The following is a 17,527-nucleotide window of genomic DNA, read 5'->3' on the forward strand; positions in this document are numbered from 1 at the left end:
AATAGTTAGAAACTTTATTAGCTATATGAAGGGAGAATGTCATAAATGATTCTCAGTTGAATATGTACAAGTAAGCATCCCATGGCCTTAAGGTTAAAATCCAAACACTTGAGCAAGCTGGCACTCTTGATTTTTAACCCCTATTTGCTTTTCCAGACTTCTTTCTTGCCACTCTCATACATGTATCTCACCATTCAGAACTGTTTACCATTCCCCAAACAGACATGAACTGTCAAGCCTGCAGGTATTTACATGTGATGTTACCTCTGTCTAGATGGCTAGTCCCTCATTCTTCGTTTATCTGCCAATATTTTATTAAAAATTTGTTTTTCAAAAACACTGAAAAGTAGAAAGAATTTTAGGGTGAATGTTCATATAGTCATTACCTAGATTCTATAATTAATATTTTATCATACTTGGTTTATCATATATTTGTAGTCCCCTTTTTTAAAAATTAATTATTTATTAATTTTGGCTGCGTTGGGTCTTCGTTGCTGCACACGGGCTTTCTCTAGTTGCGGCGAGTGGGGGCTACTTTTCGTTGCGGTGTGCAGACTTCTCATTGCGGTGGCTTCTTTTGTTGCGGAGCATGGGCTCTAGGCACATGGGCTTCAGTAGTTGTGGCTCACGGGCTTAGTTGCTCCGCGGCATGTGGGATCTTCCCGGACCACCGCTCGAACCTGTGTCCTCTGCATTGGCAGGCGGATTCTTAACCACTGCGCCACCAGGGAAGCCCTGTAGTCCTGTTTATCTGGTAATTCCTATTTGTTTTCAAGACTCAGTTTTGGTATCATTTCTCTCAGAAAATCATCCCTTAACATCTTCTGTTGTAATTGTTTACTAATGTCCATTCTAAATTGAGAACTCTCTGAGGTTGGGACTTCGTTATATGTTTTTAAATATATTATGCCTGGTATATAGTTCACTTTCAGTACATTTTGTTGAGTGATGAAATGTGTATAGTTTTGGAGACCATAAAATTCTGAGTGCTTATGCTACTTCTGCCTCTCTTATCTTTCTATTTCTCAAATACATCAAGCCTTTCCCTGCCTCAGGGCCTTTGCACATGCTCTGCCTAGAATGTTTTCCCTCTGCCGAACTCTTCATCTGACTACTAACTAATCCTTCAGGTCTCAACTTAAATGTACTTCCTCAAAGAAATCTTCTGTGATTATCAGGCTAAATTATTTTTTTATATACAGTGTTTATTCACACCACTCATTACACTTTGAATTTTATATTTGTGTGGATTTTTTGTTTTAATCTGTTTCACCATTAATCCCCATTAGAGTAAGGACTGTATTGTTTCCTTTACCAGTCTTTTTCCATAACTCAGCATGGGATTTGGTATGTGTGGTGTTTTTTAATTTAATGAATGTTTGAATGAGTAAATGACAGATTCATAGACTCATAGAGCTTTAAAACCAACAGGACCTCAATACTAATCTTGAATCTAGTTCCTTCATTATATAGATGAGAAATATGAGGTCCAGAGAGGTTAAATGTTTTGTCTAAGCCCACACAGTTAGTGGCAAACTTCAGATTGGAGCTCTAATCTCCTAATTTCTAACTCAGTGCTCTTTCCAATATACCACACAAATTTCAGGGGTTTTTAGTAAGAAATATAGTAGTATTTACTATGTCCATATTATTGTCATTATTAAGCTCAAAGCTGCCTGTACTGTCTGCCAAAGATCTTAACAGAGAGGATGATTCTTTGTTATAACAAAACTTGTCCTCAGTTATCCAGAATTAGCACAGTTAAAATTCTCTATGGATTTCATTTGTTTTTGTCTTTTGCTTTTTGTGTTCAGTATCTACGTGAGTAAAAATGTTTGCCGTTGTTAAGGAAGATGAGGGAAAATAAAAGTAAATTATAATGAAAAGATGCTCAGCATCACTAATCGTTAGAGAAATGCAAATCAAAACCACAGTAAGATATCAACTCATACCCATTAGGATGGCTACTATTAAAAAAAAAAACAAAATAGAAAATAGCAAGTGTTGGCTAGGATGTGGAGTAATTGGAACCCTTGTGCACTGTTGGTGGGAATGTAAATGGTGCAGCTGCTGTAAAATATAGTGGTTCCTCCAAAAATTAAAATAGAATTACCATATGATCCAGCAATTCCACTTCTGGGTGTATACCCAAAAGAATTAAAGCAGGGTCTTGAAGATATGTATACCACTGTTCATAGCAGTGATATTCACAGTAGCCAAAAGGTGGAAGCAACCCAGAGTCCATTGATAGATGAATGGATAAACAAAATGTGGTGTCTGTGGAATATTATTCAGCCTTAAAAAAAGAAGGAAGATGCAAGAGGGAGGAGATATGGGGATACATGTATATGTATAGCTGATTCACTTTGTTATAAAGCAGAAACTAACACACCATTGTAAAGCAATTATACTCCAATAAAGATGTTAAAAAAAAAAAAAGAAGGAAATTCTGATACATACTACAACATGGATGAACCTTGAGGACATTATGTTAAGTGAAATAAACCAGTCACAAAAAGACAAATACTTTATAAATTACACTTAAGAAGTACCTACAGTAGTCGTATTCATAGAGACAGAAAGTAAAATTGCGGTTGTGGGCAGGTTGGCAGGGGAAAGGAGGAGTTGTTTAATGGATATACAATTTCAGTTTTGCAAGATGAAAAGATTTCTGGAGATTTGTTGCACGACCATATAGAGGTACTTAGCATTACTGAAGTGTACACTTAAAAACAGTAAAGGGGGCTTCCCTGGTGGCGCAGTGGTTGAGAATCCACCTGCCAATGCAGGGGACACGGGTTCGAGCCCTGGTCTGGAAGATCCCACATGCCACGGAGCAACTAGGCCCATGAGCCACAACTACTGAGCCTGCGCGTCTGGAGCCTGTGCTCCACAACAAGAGAGGCCGCGACAGTGAGAGGCCTGCGCACCGCGATGAAGAGTGGCCCCCTCTCGCCACAACTAGAGAAAGCCCTCACACAGAAACGAAGACCCAACACAGCCAAAAATAAATAATAAATAAATAATAAATAAATTAAAAAAAAAAAAAAAGCAGTTAAGGACTTCCCTGGTGGCGCAGTGGTTGGGAATCCACCTGCCAATGCAGGGGACGCCAGTTCGAGCGCTGGTTCGGGAAGATCCCACATGCCGCAGAGCAGCTAAGCCCGTGAGCCACAACTACTGAGCCCACGTGCCGCAACTACTGAAGCCCACCCGCCTAGAGCCCATGTTCCGCAACAGGAGAAGCCACCACAATGAGAAGCCCATGCACTGCAACGAAATAAATAAATTAATTTAAAAAAAACAGTTAAGATGCTTCAGTATGTTATGCTAAGTAAAATAGTCACAGAAGGACAAATACTACATGATTCCACTTATATGAGCTGTCTAAGATGGTCAAACTCGTGGAAGCAGAGAAGAGAACAGTGGTTGCCAGGGACAGAGAGGAGGGGGAAATGGGGAGTTGCTAATCAACAGGTATAAAGTTTCAGTTATGCAAGATGAATGAATGCTAGAGATCCGCTGTACAACATTGTCACTATGGTTAACAGTATTGTGTCGTACACTTAATCTGTTAAGAGGTTAGATTAAGTGTTCTTACCACAATAAAATTTAAAAAAATTTTTTTTAATTTTTGAATTTTAGTTTATTTATTTTTTTATACAGCAGTTCTTATTAGTTATCCATTTTATACATATTAATGTATATATGTCAATCCTAATCTCCCAATTCATCACACCACCACCCCCAAAATTTAAAATTCTTAAAAGTGGTTAAGATGGTAAATTTTATGTGAATTGTATTTTACCCCAATTAAAAAAATTTTTTTAATCTTAAAAATAGTATAGTAGGGTTACCATAATAGGCAACATATCACTTGTTTTGTTCCCAGTCTTTCTTCTACTTAATTGCAAAATAACCATTCATTTAAAGGAGAGAGAAAAGGTAAGGGATAGTAATCACCTTCCTTAAATATGTTGTTTGTGTCACTGTGCTTATTTTTCACATTGAAAATCATATTCACGTTAAGTGCTTCTATATTGGAATTTTTTGGAGAATCAGATTGATTATCAAAATTAATGATATCACATTAATTCAGAATAAGAACTGGTCTCTGTCTATCGTAATCTTGGAGACCTAATTCACAGTGGTTTCATTAAAAATCATACCATATATTCTCTGCTCTTAGGAATCCAATGCTTTGAGAAATAAGAAAAACTCTCGTCGAGTCAGCTTTGCAGATACTATAAAGTAAGTTGAAAAGAAAAATAATTAAAATGTTACAGGTAATACTTCTTGTGTGTCACACCAAATATGTTGGTACTAACTGATTGGGATAATTTGTGTTTCAATTAGAGAAGCTTTAGAAAGTTGTTATTTAAAAGGCTGTTATGCTTAAAAGAGAAACATTGAAAGCATCCCCTCTACAGTCCAGAACAAAACAACTGTGTCTTACGGCTGCTATTTAACATTGTATTGGAGGTGCTAACCAACAAAAAAAAACTAGAGAAAGAAAATGGAGTTATAAAAATTGGAAAGATAGGGATAAATCTGTCACCTTTGCAGATTAAATAATTGAATATTAGGACAATCCAAGAATATCAATTGAAATACCTCTATAAACAGTAAGTAGCAGGATACAAAATTAATATTTAGAAATTAATATATTTCTTATATAAAAATAATAACCAGATAGAAGATAAATGTCCTTTTTTCCATTATATTTAGTTGCTGTAAATTTAATAATAAAAGAATATAAATTGTACAGGGAGTTCCCTGGTGGTCCAGTGGTTAGGACTCCGCAGTTCCACTGCAGGGGACACAAGTTCGATCCCTGGTCGGGGAACTAAGATCCCAGATGCACCGCGGTATGGCCAAAAAAAAAAAAAAAGAAAGAATTGTGCAAATGAAGACAAGTTCCTGAATAAAAAGATTTAACATCATAAAGATATCACTACTCCCTAAGTTATTAATTTAATGTAATTCTTATATGTAATTTTTTATGATTATTTTCTTGATGCTGAGCAGTATATTTGTATTTCTCATTGAAGAGTTGTTTAATTGAGAATTTTCACATTCATATCTAGGTGGTAAAGACATCTTGTGGTCATTAATTTTCAGTTATATTGTAGTGAGAGAATGCTAATTTGTATTATTTTGATTTTTATTGAAATTTTCTGTGTGGTCTTGTATATGATCAATTTCTGTGAATGATCCATCCACTTGAACAGAAGATACATTTTGTATTTTAGGGTGTAGAATTTGATATATATCAATTACATCCATTTTATACATGTTATTTGGGTCTTCTGTAATTTTATATAATTTTAGTCTCTTTAATCTGCATGAATTATGAGAGAGGTAAATTAGTCTCTAACTGACAGTGCATCCCACTCTATCCAGTAGTTTTTCTTTATGAATGTTTATTCTATGTTTATTGGTGCATAGTCATCATTGCTATATCTTCATTTGGGATTGCACTTTCTAGCATTATGAAATATTCATCTTTGCTTTGTTTATTGCTTTTTGACCCAAATTCTACCTAGACTGATGTTAAGATTTCTGTCTTTGTTATATTTTTGTTTTCATTTTTGTGGTATACCTTTGTGTAATGTTTGACCATGTATGAGCAATGGTAAAGTTAGTCTATTTCCTCTCTCCCAACCCAATTTTACTTAATAATATACTTTTGTACTATTAAAAATATGCTTAAACTTCAATTAAAACTTCATTGTATTATATAATATCCTTTGGCATTTATAATGGATGAGGTTATTGGCCTACTTCTTCCTCTTATTTTCTCCCCCTCATTCCCTACCCATCTTTTAAAAAAATTTTATTTATTTATTATTTATTTTGGCTGCGCTGGGTCTTCGTTGCAGCACGTGGGCTTCTCTTGTTGCAGTGTGCCGGCTCTAGAGCGCGTGGGCTCAGTAGTTGTGATGTGCGGCTCTCGTTGGGGCACACAGACTTAGTTGCAGTATGTGGGATTTTAGTTCCCTGACCAGGGATCGAACCTGGTCCCCCTGCATTGGGAGCACAGAGTCTTAACCACTGGACTACCAGGGAAGTTCTTCCCCCCGCCCCCCCCACCTTTTTTTTAAGTTGTATTATATCTCTTTCTCCCTTTCTCTCACTCTCTTATCTCTCTCTCTCTCTCTCTGGGTATTTGACATTAGGTCATCTGTCACATTTGTGTCTTAGTTGTATTATATATATTTAAATGTTCACATCAGTTCTGTTACTGTAGTTGCCCTAATTTTCTCTTGGTTGACCAAAGCTTTTTCTCTTATGTTTTCCCAAGAAGGGCTCATTGAAGCAATACTCCCTGAGTTCTTGGGCGCTCAAAACTGTTAGTCATAGCCTTTATACTTGAAGATTTAGCTGGATATAAAATCTTCAGTTCACATTTTCTTTTTTTCGCTTTGAATATGTTTTGTTTTGTTTTTTTGTTTTTTATCAAACACCAAAGTCACTGAGGGTTTTTGTTTGTTTTTTATACAGCAGGTTCTTATTAGTTATCTATTTTATACATATTAGTGTATGTATGTCAATCCCAGTCTCGCAATTCATCCCACCGCCACCCCACATTTTCTTTAAGGAACTTGTTAATGTGATTCTGTTATCTTCTGGCATTGAATGTTTCTATGAACAAGTCAGAGGAGAGCATGATTTTTCCCCCTCATAAACAACTAGATCTTTTTGACAGGCTACCTAACAGATTTTTTTTTCCTTTATCTTTGAAGTTTATTGACTTTACTTGGATACATCTTTATTTTGACTGTTTTGGGTCTTGAATCTTGAATTAGCCTTTAAATATCTTTTTCTATTTCATTTAAATTTCATTAGGGACTCAATAATTTAGAAACACAAATTATGTTTAAATTCTTTGCTTTTCTTCTATATTATATTCTCTCTTAAGTCCTTTTATTTTCTTTTACTTTGTTCAGTTAAAATTTTTTTCTATGTCCTTTACCATATTTTCCAAGATACTTATTCACCCTTATGTCTCTTCCAGTTTTGCCTTCATTCTGTGATGATTATATTTTTTCTTCTGCTTCTTTCATGAGTTTCATCTATTTGTGTGTCATTTCCTGTTTTCTTACCATCTTTTCCTTGAGTTCTTGTATTTCTGCTTTCATTGCTGTCTTTCATAGAGATGATTGCTTTGTTACGTTTTTTAAGTTCATAGCAAACTGTATGCATACAATTTTCATTTTCTCTGGGACAACATTTTTCTGAGTGTTTTTCTTATGTTAATAAGTTATGTTATGCTTTGCTTTCTTTTAATCTTACAGTGTCCTTATGGATTGTATACTTTTTACTCATCATTGAATGGGTTGGGTTTTCCTGAACCACCTATTTTCAAGACATTTCTGTGGAGGGAGAGGGGATGTAATGGTGTTCCAGGGTAGCTGTCTTTTTGTAAACAGGCTCTCCTTTTAGCTATCATAAAGATAGCTTGTCTACTTAATATCACCTTCTTCAAATTTTATTTTCTGTATAATTCAGACTTCTTTAACTTGGCCTATTGTGAGGTGAGCTCCTAGATCAATTTAACCTTGAATTTAAACATTTTAGGATGAGGCTTGATTGTTTCTTGTCCAGAAATCTTCCTAGGAAAGTCCTGGGCTTTGATCTGCATTGTTTCCCATTCCTCATTTGTTCCTGTCTCTCCTCCGAATTCTTTATCTTAACAAACCTTTAGGATCAGACAGATTAAAGAAATTCAATTCTGTATTTGCCATATAAAACATGATTTTGCATTAGGATAAGTTTATAGTTGCCCAGGATTTCAGTTGTGGGGCTACTGGGAACATGTTTTCTTTCTTCTTTTCCTTAGAGGAGTAGTAAGTAGATGTTGGTAAGGGGTGAAGAAGGGGGTTCCCACTTAGCGGCAGACTATGTGACATCTTTCTGTTACTGAATAGTTCCAAACAGTAGGTACCTTCTGAAATATAAATTCATTGTTGTCGATTGATAGTAATTCTAATTGTTTTATACTTCTTTTCTATCCATCTTTTATCCATAAATCAATTAACGTCTTCCTGAATAAACATGAGTTGTCAATATTTCATATGTATTGAATTCTGGGAGTGAGGGGTGGGAAAGACATAGTAAGATTTGGTATTATCAGGGAAGACTAGCTATTGCCTGCCAGTAGACTTCCCTAGGTGGTATATTCCTTGGTGACGTTGCTACTGTCTTCCTAGATCTTGCCCTTGGCTTTGCAGGCTCCGTATTGTTTTTTTCTGTACCAAAAATGGTTCTATCTCTTAGAGATGGACTTCTAGTAAACATATTCACTAGAGATTTGTGTATAAATAAGAATGCTACCACTAAATATATCATGAGAACCAAATCAAATGAATCAGAACCCTTATTTGAGTAGATCAATACATTCCTTATAGGCATTCTACCTAAGAAAGTAAATTATAATGTAAATATGGCTTGCTGATCATGGAATCTGAACTATTAGTTATTTGAATGATTCAGAATGTTTAATGGCACCAGGCTAATGAATCCATGTCCACAGTAGGTACGTACACACCTATTGCAAGCCTTGAATGATTCCGTCTGTATACTCCCAGTATACTCCTTGAATAGGTGTGGCCAAGGTTTGATTTAATAACTCATTTTCTCCCCTTTGTTTCAGACTGACTTTTCCTTCATATGCTGTTTTTTTGTTTTTTTTGGCTACGCCACTTGGCTTGTGGATCTTAGCTCCCTGACCAGGGATTGAACCCAGGCTACTTGGTGAAAGCGCTGAGTCCTAACCACTGGACTGCCAGGGAATTTCCTTACATGTTTTCTTTAGGAATAGTAATGTTAATGTAAAAATAACTATTTAAAATTTTCTGTTAAGCATTTGATTGTTCCTTGTGCTGTGTTAGATATTTTTGTGTAAATTACCTTTTTTCTTTTGAGTTACTACCTTGGGATTATAGTCCCCAAAGTAGAATTGCCAGACTTAAAAGAAGAAATGGTTACATAGTCATTATTACATTTTTGTTATTGGTTTTAGTACCTCTAGTAATGTACCTTTTTTTTCGTAAGGCACTGTAAAGATTAGATTTTAACACTTAATTTTAGCTGATTTGATTGATTTTATTGTTATCTTAGTTATTTTAATTTGTACTTTATTTTTCATTACTATTTTTTCTATATTTTGTTCATTTATGCTTTTTTTTCCTTCTCATTTTGAAACGTTTCGTTTTTTATTTCCTTGTCTACCTAGACGATATTGAAGAAAATATTTTAAAGCTTTTGTGGTTAAACCCTTTAAATTTTGTGTTATTAAAGCATGTGCCTTTCTTGGTTCATAAGTAATTTTTGCAACAGATTGTACCTTTGAAAGCTTTCCTTGTATCACAGACACTATATAGGTTGAAAAAAAAATGAGAGAGCAAGGAACAACCATAATTAAGATAAATATACATAAAGTTAAATATGGAGGAAAGAATTATTTTGCCCTTTCAGTTAGGTGTCTCCATATGTTTGCTAAATGTTTTATTAATTATATATATTTACAACTTACTCTTTGTCTACCTAATACGTGGTGTTCTAAAATTTGTATCTTGAGGCATCTAAATATATTTCTGCATTTTCTTCTTTGTATTTCTTTCATTTTTTTCCTCTGACTTCTTTTTTTACATGTAATTTGGTTTATTCATTGTTAGTTTTCATTGATAATTTTCATCTTACTGTATGATAGCAACATTGTTTAGTTCTAATACTTTTTTGCTAGGAAACTTAATGTGTTGGATGACTTCATAAATATCTTTTCTTTGTTTGTCCACAGATAATTTTTAGCTGTGAAAATTTTTAATTTGTAACCTATAGGTTGTAGATTGAGTTTAAAATTTTAAAAAATTTAGTCAATAGCCATTTTTTAATAGGGTAGCTCAGCCAATTTACATTTGTTAAAATCAGTACACCTATTCTCCCTGTATTGTTGGATAAATTTAACTTTATTGTTGCAGATTTTTGTTTTGTATTTAAACAAGAATGGATATTGGATTTTATAAATGCTTTTGACCATCTATTAAAATAACTAGAGTTTTTCCCAGTTTAATCTTTAATATGATAAAACAAATTTTTGGGTGTTGAGTTATCTCAGCATTCCTGGGATAAATCCAGTTTAGTCATAAAATATTCTTTTATTGGGTGGGCCAAAAGGTTCATTCGGTTTTTTCCGTAAGATGGCTCTAGTAGCACTTAGTCATCTTTAACTTCATTCGAAACAATTTTGTTAGATTGTATGTGACAGCTGTTATATCAGCGTGCATTTTAAAAAAGACTTATCAAAATCGGTGAATTTTTGTGTAGCCATTTTAATATTGAAGATGGAAGAAAAAAAGCGACATTTTTGGCATATTATGCTTTATCATTTCAAGAAAGGTAGAAAAGCAAGTGAAACGCAAAAAAAGATTTGTGCAATGTATGGAGAAGGTGCTGTGATCGATCGAACGTGTCAAAAGTGGTTTGCGAAGTTGCGTGCTGGAGATTTCTCACTGGACGATGCTCCATGGTCAGGTGAGACCAGTTGAAGTTGATAGCGATCAAATCGAAACAATAATTGAGAGCAGTCAGCGTTATACCATGCAGGAGATAGCCGGCATACTCAAAATATCCAAATCAAGTGTTGAGAATCATTTGCACCAGCTTGGTTATGTGAATAGCTTTGATGTTTGGGTTCCACATAAGTTAAGCAGAAAAAACCTTCTTGACCGTATTTCTGCATGTGATTCTCTACTGAAACGTAATGAAAATGTTCCATTTTTAAAACAAATTGTGATGGGCAATGAAAAGTGGATACTGTACAATAATGTGGAATGGAAGAGATCTTGGGCAAGCGAAATGAACTACCACCAACCACACCAAAGATGTTGATGTTCTGTATATGGCGGGATTGGAAGGGAGTCCTCTATTATGAGCTTCTTCCAGAAAACCAAACAATTCATTCCAACAAGTACTGCTCCCAATTAGACCAACTGAAAGCAGCACTCGACGAAAAGAGTCCAGAATTAGTCAACAGAAAACGCATAATCTTCCATCAGGATGACACAAGACCGCATGTTTCTTTCATGACTGGGCAAAAACTGTTAAAACTTGTATGGGAAGTTCTGATTCATCCGCCTTATTCACCAGACGTTGCACCTTTGGATTTCCATTCATTTTGGTCTTTACGACATTCTCTTAATGGAAAATATTTCAGTCCCCTGGAAGACTGTAGAAAGCACCTGGAACAGTACTTTGCTCAAAAAGATCCATCTTTTGGGAAGATGGAATTATGAAGTTGCCTGAAAAATGGCAGAAGGTAGTGGAACAAAAAAGGGTGAATACATTGATCAATAAAGTCCTTGGTGAAAATGAAAAATGTATCTTTTATTTTTACTTAAAAAACCGAAGGCACTTTTTGGCCTACCCAATAAAACATTGCTAGGGAATTCCGTGGCAGTCCAGTGGTTAGGACTCTGTGCTTCCACTGGAGGGGGCACAGGTTCTATCCTTGGCCAGGGAACTATAAGATCCTGCAAGCCACACGATTTAAAAAAAAAAAAAAAACCTAGCATATTTTCAGTAATCTTTATTTTGTTTTCTAGAGTATTCCAGACAGGGCCTCATATGCGCGCAGTGCAGCCAAACAAAAACAAAAACATTACTAGAGGCAGTTTGCTTATATTTGGGGATTTCTGCACTAATATTCATATGTGAGATTGGCCTTTGGGTTTTGTTGTGTGCTATTCTTACTTGGTTTTACTATAAAATCAATCAGAAAGCTTTATTTTACCTTTCTCAAAACAGACTATAAATTAACATCATAGTGTTCTAATTAAAACTTCCAGATTTTCGGGAGTTCCCTGGTGTCCTACTGGTTAGGATTCTGGGCTTTTACTGCCGTGGCCTGAGTTCAGTCCCCGGTCAGGGAACTGAGATCCTGCAAGCCACACGATTAAAAAAAGAAAAAAAACCTTGCAGATTTTCAGTAATCTTTATTTTGTTTTCTAGAGTATTCCAGACAGACCCTCATATGAAAATAGTGAAAAAGTCAGAAATTTCAGGTAAATTTGTTACTGCAATCCCTGCTAAATCTGTTTTCTATATAATTATGCTGTGGTTATCTAACCAGATAATTGGTATAACTTAATATCCATCTTATTGCTTAAAAAGTGTAACTTGAGCCATGGGGGGCAGAACGTAAGGTACATCGTTAGTTATTTTTTTTTATTGTTGTTAATGTCCTTATGCAACTTTTCTAATGCTTCATCAGTGTATTATTGAAAAACTTTAATCCTTTCTCTATTTATAGAAGCAGAAGCAGGAGGAAATGTTCTATTTATGCAGTAAGTAAAAAAATGTGATGTAAATTATACTTTAAAACTTGTTTACTCCTATTAAATGAAGTGTTTTTAAAGTTAAAATTCTTTTTGTTTTTTATTTCCATTCTCTTTTGTGGAATACTTAGGATTAATTCAGAAAACAGATTCTTTGCATAATTTAATATAGTGCTGTAGTTGATAAGTATGTGCATTGTACACCTTATCCTATTAAGAGGGATGAAACATTCTACTTTCATATATAAATCCTCAAATACATGAGCTAGTACAAAACAATAAATAGCAAGTCCTCAGATTTTTTTTATTTAAACTAGTTTTTCTTATTATAACATTAATACAAAAATTAAATTGCAGTAGGCTTGAACAAATGAAAACATGCTTATCTTAATCATAAGAGAAATACAAACTTAAACTATATTGAGACATAATTTTTCATCCAATCAGTTAAGAATATAGGTAAAAAGTCTCTCATTGCTAGTGGGTATATATTGTAGAAGGCAATTGGCAATATCATTCAAAATTTTAAATGCACATGCTCTTTGGCTCAGAGATTTCATGTCTGGGAATTTATCTTACCAATACACTTGTAAATGTGTGAAATGATAAATATATAAAGTTATTCACTGTAACATTTATTTTAATAGTAAAAGATGTAAAAGATCCTAAAGGTCCATCAGTAAGGGACTGGTTAAATAAATTACAATTTTTCCATGTAATTGACTAGTGTTGAGCTGGAAAAAAAAAAAGATTCTCTTTATATATTGACACAGAAAAACCTCTAGGCTATATTACTTAGGCTCCTCACAGATAACCACTGTTGATAATTTTGGATGTCCTTGCAGAAATTTTATATGTATATCCAAGTGCATGGTTTATCTTTAGCTTTTTTTTTTTTTAAACAAGACAAAAATGGGATCACTCAATGTCTTTTGGCACTTTCCATGTTGTTACATGTAGATCTACCTTAGTCTATTATAATCTGTTGTATGTCTGCACCAGCATTTAGTCAGCTCCCCATTGGTGGACACTTGGGTTAACATTTTTTTTTTTTTTTTGGCCGCGCCGCGCCCTGGGATCTTAGTTCCCCAGCCAGGGATTGAACCCAGGTCCCCTGCAGTGGAAGCACGGAGTCCTGACTGCTGGACTGCCAGGGAATTCCCTGGGTTGTTTCCTTTGACTTACCTTTTTTTCTAAAGCTAAATTTCTAGAAAATGAGTTGCTTTACAGGTCATTCGTTTTTTTGTGTTTTTTTTTACTTATTTATTTTAATTTTGGCCGCGTTGGGTCTTCGTTGCTGCGCTCAGGCTTTCTCTATTTGCAGGGAGCCGGGGCTACTTTTCATTGCAGTGCAGGCTTCTCACTGCAGTGGCTTCTCTTGTTGCGGAGCACTGGCTCTAGGCACGTGGGCTTCAGTAGTTGTGGCACATGGGCTCAGTAGTTGTGGCTCCTGGGCTCTAGAGCGCAGGCTCAGCAGTTGTGGCTCACAGGCTTAGCTGCTGTGAGGAATGTGGGATCTTCCTGGACCAGGGCTCAAACCCGTGTCCCCTGCATTGGGCAGGTGGATTCTTAACCACTGCGCCACCAGGGAAGCCCCTACAGGTCATTCTTAAAAAAAAAATAGGGAATTCCCTGGCGGTCCAGTGATTAGGACTCCGCGCTTCCACTGCAGGGGACCCAGGTTCGATCCTGGTCGGGGAATTAAGATCCTGCAAGCCTCGTGGCACGGCCAAAAATAAATTATTTTTAATAAAAAATTTAAAAAGAAAAAGCAAGCTCATGTATTAAGCATATTTTTATAGTGTTCTTGAAATTTAGATATCTGAAAAAATTTAATGGTAAGGTCCTTTAATTGCCTTGTAATTTTTTCTGCCAGTATTAGATGAGTCTTTTTTTAAAGATGTCTTTGGAGTTTTCTGCCAGTCACCCTATGAAAACCTTTTGCCTACCCTACTCTTTCAACTGTTGTGATTCTTGGTAATTGTCCAGAGTATAGATTTTTAAATTACTTTATTATTTTTAGGAATAAGAATCCAGAAGATGACTACTGTGAGATAACTGGTGAGTATGATCAGAATACTTTTCTTATCATACGTTTTTCTCTTTATCTAGATTCCTTGAAAAATAATATGTAAGAGAACCGTGAACAAAAAATGTAGAGAAAGTGTTCGTCTTTACACAAAATCTTTAATTTAAAATTTCACAAACTTACTAATATTTCTCTCAAACCTGCTGTTCCTCTTGTTCTCTATCTTGAACTCCCACTCACTGTCGTTCACTCAAGTCAGGAATTGAGTCATGTTTTACCTTTTCCTCCTTTCTCCATATCCATTTGGCCCTATTCTCTTTGATTTTTTTTTTTTTCTGGCTGTGCGGCTTGCGGGATCCTAGTTCCCAGACCAGGGATCGAACCTGGGCCCCCTGCTGTGGTAGCGAGGAGTCCTAACCACTGGACCACCAGGGAATTCCCCAGGCCCTATTCTCTTTCAATTCTGTCTCCAAAATATCTGGCCCATCTGTTAGTTATTCTCTGTTCCTTCTGCCCGTATTTGAATTCAAGTCCTCGCTGTTCTATCTTGGGCTATTGTATTTAGTTTCTTATCCTTCTAGTCCATTCTACATATTTCTAAATCTTATCATATTATCTCCCAGCTTAAAATTGTTCAGTGACACTATTTTGCTTATGGGATAAAACCCACACTCTTCAGCATAAACTTGGAAAACCTTTTATAATTTGGCTTGTTTTTTTCTCCAACTTTATCTCCAGCCCGTTATAGGCATCCTGTGCTATATCCCACGAATAACTACTTGCATTTTCCCATGTGGACTTTTTTCCTGCCTGTATCCATTTGTAAATGCTATTTCCTCTGCCTAAAGTGATCTTCCTAATACAATTTGTCTAACAGTCTTCTCATCTTTCACTTAGCTTAACTTTAGTGCTTTCAAAGTAGCCAGTCCACAAACTGTTATAGTCCTTGACAGAAAAGGAACTTGCAATAGAATGTAAATCAACTATGGCAGTAAGCTCCTGTTTATAGTTAGTGGCATTTTTTTCTTAGCAAAGCTCTACTGATGAAAGGAATTTTACATCAGCTGCAAGCTCCTTATCTCAAAATGAATTAATTAATTGATAATAAGCAGTTCACCATCTGGCAACATACGTTAAGTAATACTGGCTTAAATCGAGCCTTCACTGACAAAACCAAGGAGTTAGTCACTCTGTTTTGTGCTCTTACAACACCCCTTTTATTTCTCAGTCTATTGTAGATTTTTTTTTAATATAAATTTATTTATTTATTTTTATTTTTGGCTGCGTTGGGCCTTTGTTGCTGCACACAGGCTTTCTCTAGTTGCCGTGAGTTGGGGCTACTCTTCGTTGTGGTGCACAGGCTTCTCATTGCGGTGGCTTCTCTTGTTGTGGAGCACGGGCTCTAGGGCGTGTGGGCTCAGTAGTTATGACTCGCAGGCTCTAGAGTGCAGGCTCAGTAGTTGTGGCGCACGGGCTTAGTTGCTCCATGGCCTGTGGGATCTTCCCAGACCAGGGCTCGAACCCGTGTCCCCTGCATTGGCAGGCGGATTCTTAACCACTGTGCCACCAGGGAAGTCCCTATTGTAGAATTTATCATGCTGTATTTTAGGTATTTACTTTTGGCTCTCTTATTGAACTAGGAACTCTTTGAGTCCAGAAATTTTGTCTTGTTCTTTGTGCTTTAGTACATGGTTGAGTTCTGGGGCACATAATAGGTTCTGAAACAATATTTGTTAAGTAAATGACAAGAATGGAAGCTGGATATGTAAATAAGACTTTAATAAAAAGCCCATAATTACTTCATCATATTCAGTCGAGGTTGCCGTAAACTCTTTGAAATATTCTAAATATTAAACTTTAAACTTAAGTATTTTTAAATGTATTTCCTGTTTTATTATAGCATCTTCAGTCCCTTCCTTATTTCCAACATCCAGTTTGTTACCTAAACCTTTGTATTTCAGTTCTAGAATGTCTTTTTTTTCTTTTTTTTTTCAACTTCTACTCTTTTTATTTTTTTATACAGCAGGTTCTTATTATTCATCCATTTTATACACATTAGTGCATATATGTCAATCCCAATCTCCCAATTCATCACACCACCCCGCCCACCACCACTTTCCCCCCTTGGTGTCCATACATTTGTTCTCTACATCTGTGTCTCTATTTCTGCCCTGCAAACCGGTTCATCTGTACCATTTTTATAGGTTCCACATAGATGCATTAATATACAATATTTGTTTTTCTCTTTCTGACTTAGTTCACTCTGTATGACAGTCTCTAGATCCATCCACGTCTCTACAAATGACCCAATTTTGTTCCTTTTTATGGCTGAGTAATATTCCATTGTATATATGTACCACATCTTCTTGAGGTGGGCTTGTATTGCTATAAACTTCCCTCTTAGAACAGCTTTTGCTGCATCCCATAGGTTTTGTATCATCATGTTTTCATTGTCATTTGTCTCTAGGTATTTTTTGATTTCCTCTTTGATTTCTTCAGTGATCTCTTGGTTATTTAGTAACATATTGTTTAGCCTCCATGTGTTTATGCTTTTTACGTTTTTTTTCCCTGTAATTGATTTCTAATCTCGGTGTTGTGGTTGGAAAAGATGCTTGATATGAGTTCAGCTTTCTTAAATTTCCTGAGGCTTGATTTGTGACCCAAGATGTGATCTATCCTGGAGAATGTTCCATGTGCACTTGAGAAGAAAGTGTAATCTGCTGTTTTTGGATGGAATGTCCTAAAAATATCAATTAAATCTATCTGGTCTATTGTGTCATTTAAAGCTTGTGTTTCCTTATTAATTTTCTGTTTGGATGTTCTGTCCATTGGTGTAAGTGAGGTGTTAAAGTCCCCCACTATTATTGTGTTACTGTCGATTTCCTCTTTTATAGCTGTTAGCAGTTGCCTTATGTATTGAGGTGCTCCTGTGTTGGGTGCATATATATTTATAATTGTTATATCTTCTTGGATTGATCCCTTGATCATTATGTAGTGTCCTTCCTTGTCTCTTGTAACATTTTTTATTTTAAAGTCTATTTTGTCTGATACGAGTATTTCTACTCCAGCTTTCGTTTGATTTCCATTTGCATGGAATATCTTTTTCCATCCCCTGACTTGCAGTCTGTATGTGTCCCTAGGTCTGAAGTGGGTCTCTTGT

General features: G+C 35.6%; 1 protein-coding gene across 3 annotated transcripts in view; it reads left to right on the forward strand.

Moving 5' to 3' along the window:
- KNL1 (kinetochore scaffold 1) overlaps positions 1-17,527 on the forward strand; it is a 65,074-nt gene that overhangs the window by 10,224 nt on the left and 37,323 nt on the right. For 2 of the 3 annotated variants that reach the window (XM_068549390.1, XM_068549398.1), the window contains exons 5-8: positions 4,190-4,251; positions 12,013-12,065; positions 12,314-12,347; positions 14,362-14,399. In XM_068549390.1, the coding sequence (XP_068405491.1) occupies positions 4,190-4,251; positions 12,013-12,065; positions 12,314-12,347; positions 14,362-14,399 (187 nt within the window). The remainder of the gene's footprint in view (positions 1-4,189; positions 4,252-12,012; positions 12,066-12,313; positions 12,348-14,361; positions 14,400-17,527) is intronic. The other variant, XM_068549407.1, reaches the window with a different exon arrangement.

The sequence above is a fragment of the Eschrichtius robustus genome, chromosome 1 (assembly GCF_028021215.1).
Source record: "Eschrichtius robustus isolate mEscRob2 chromosome 1, mEscRob2.pri, whole genome shotgun sequence".
NCBI lineage: Eukaryota > Metazoa > Chordata > Mammalia > Artiodactyla > Eschrichtiidae > Eschrichtius > Eschrichtius robustus.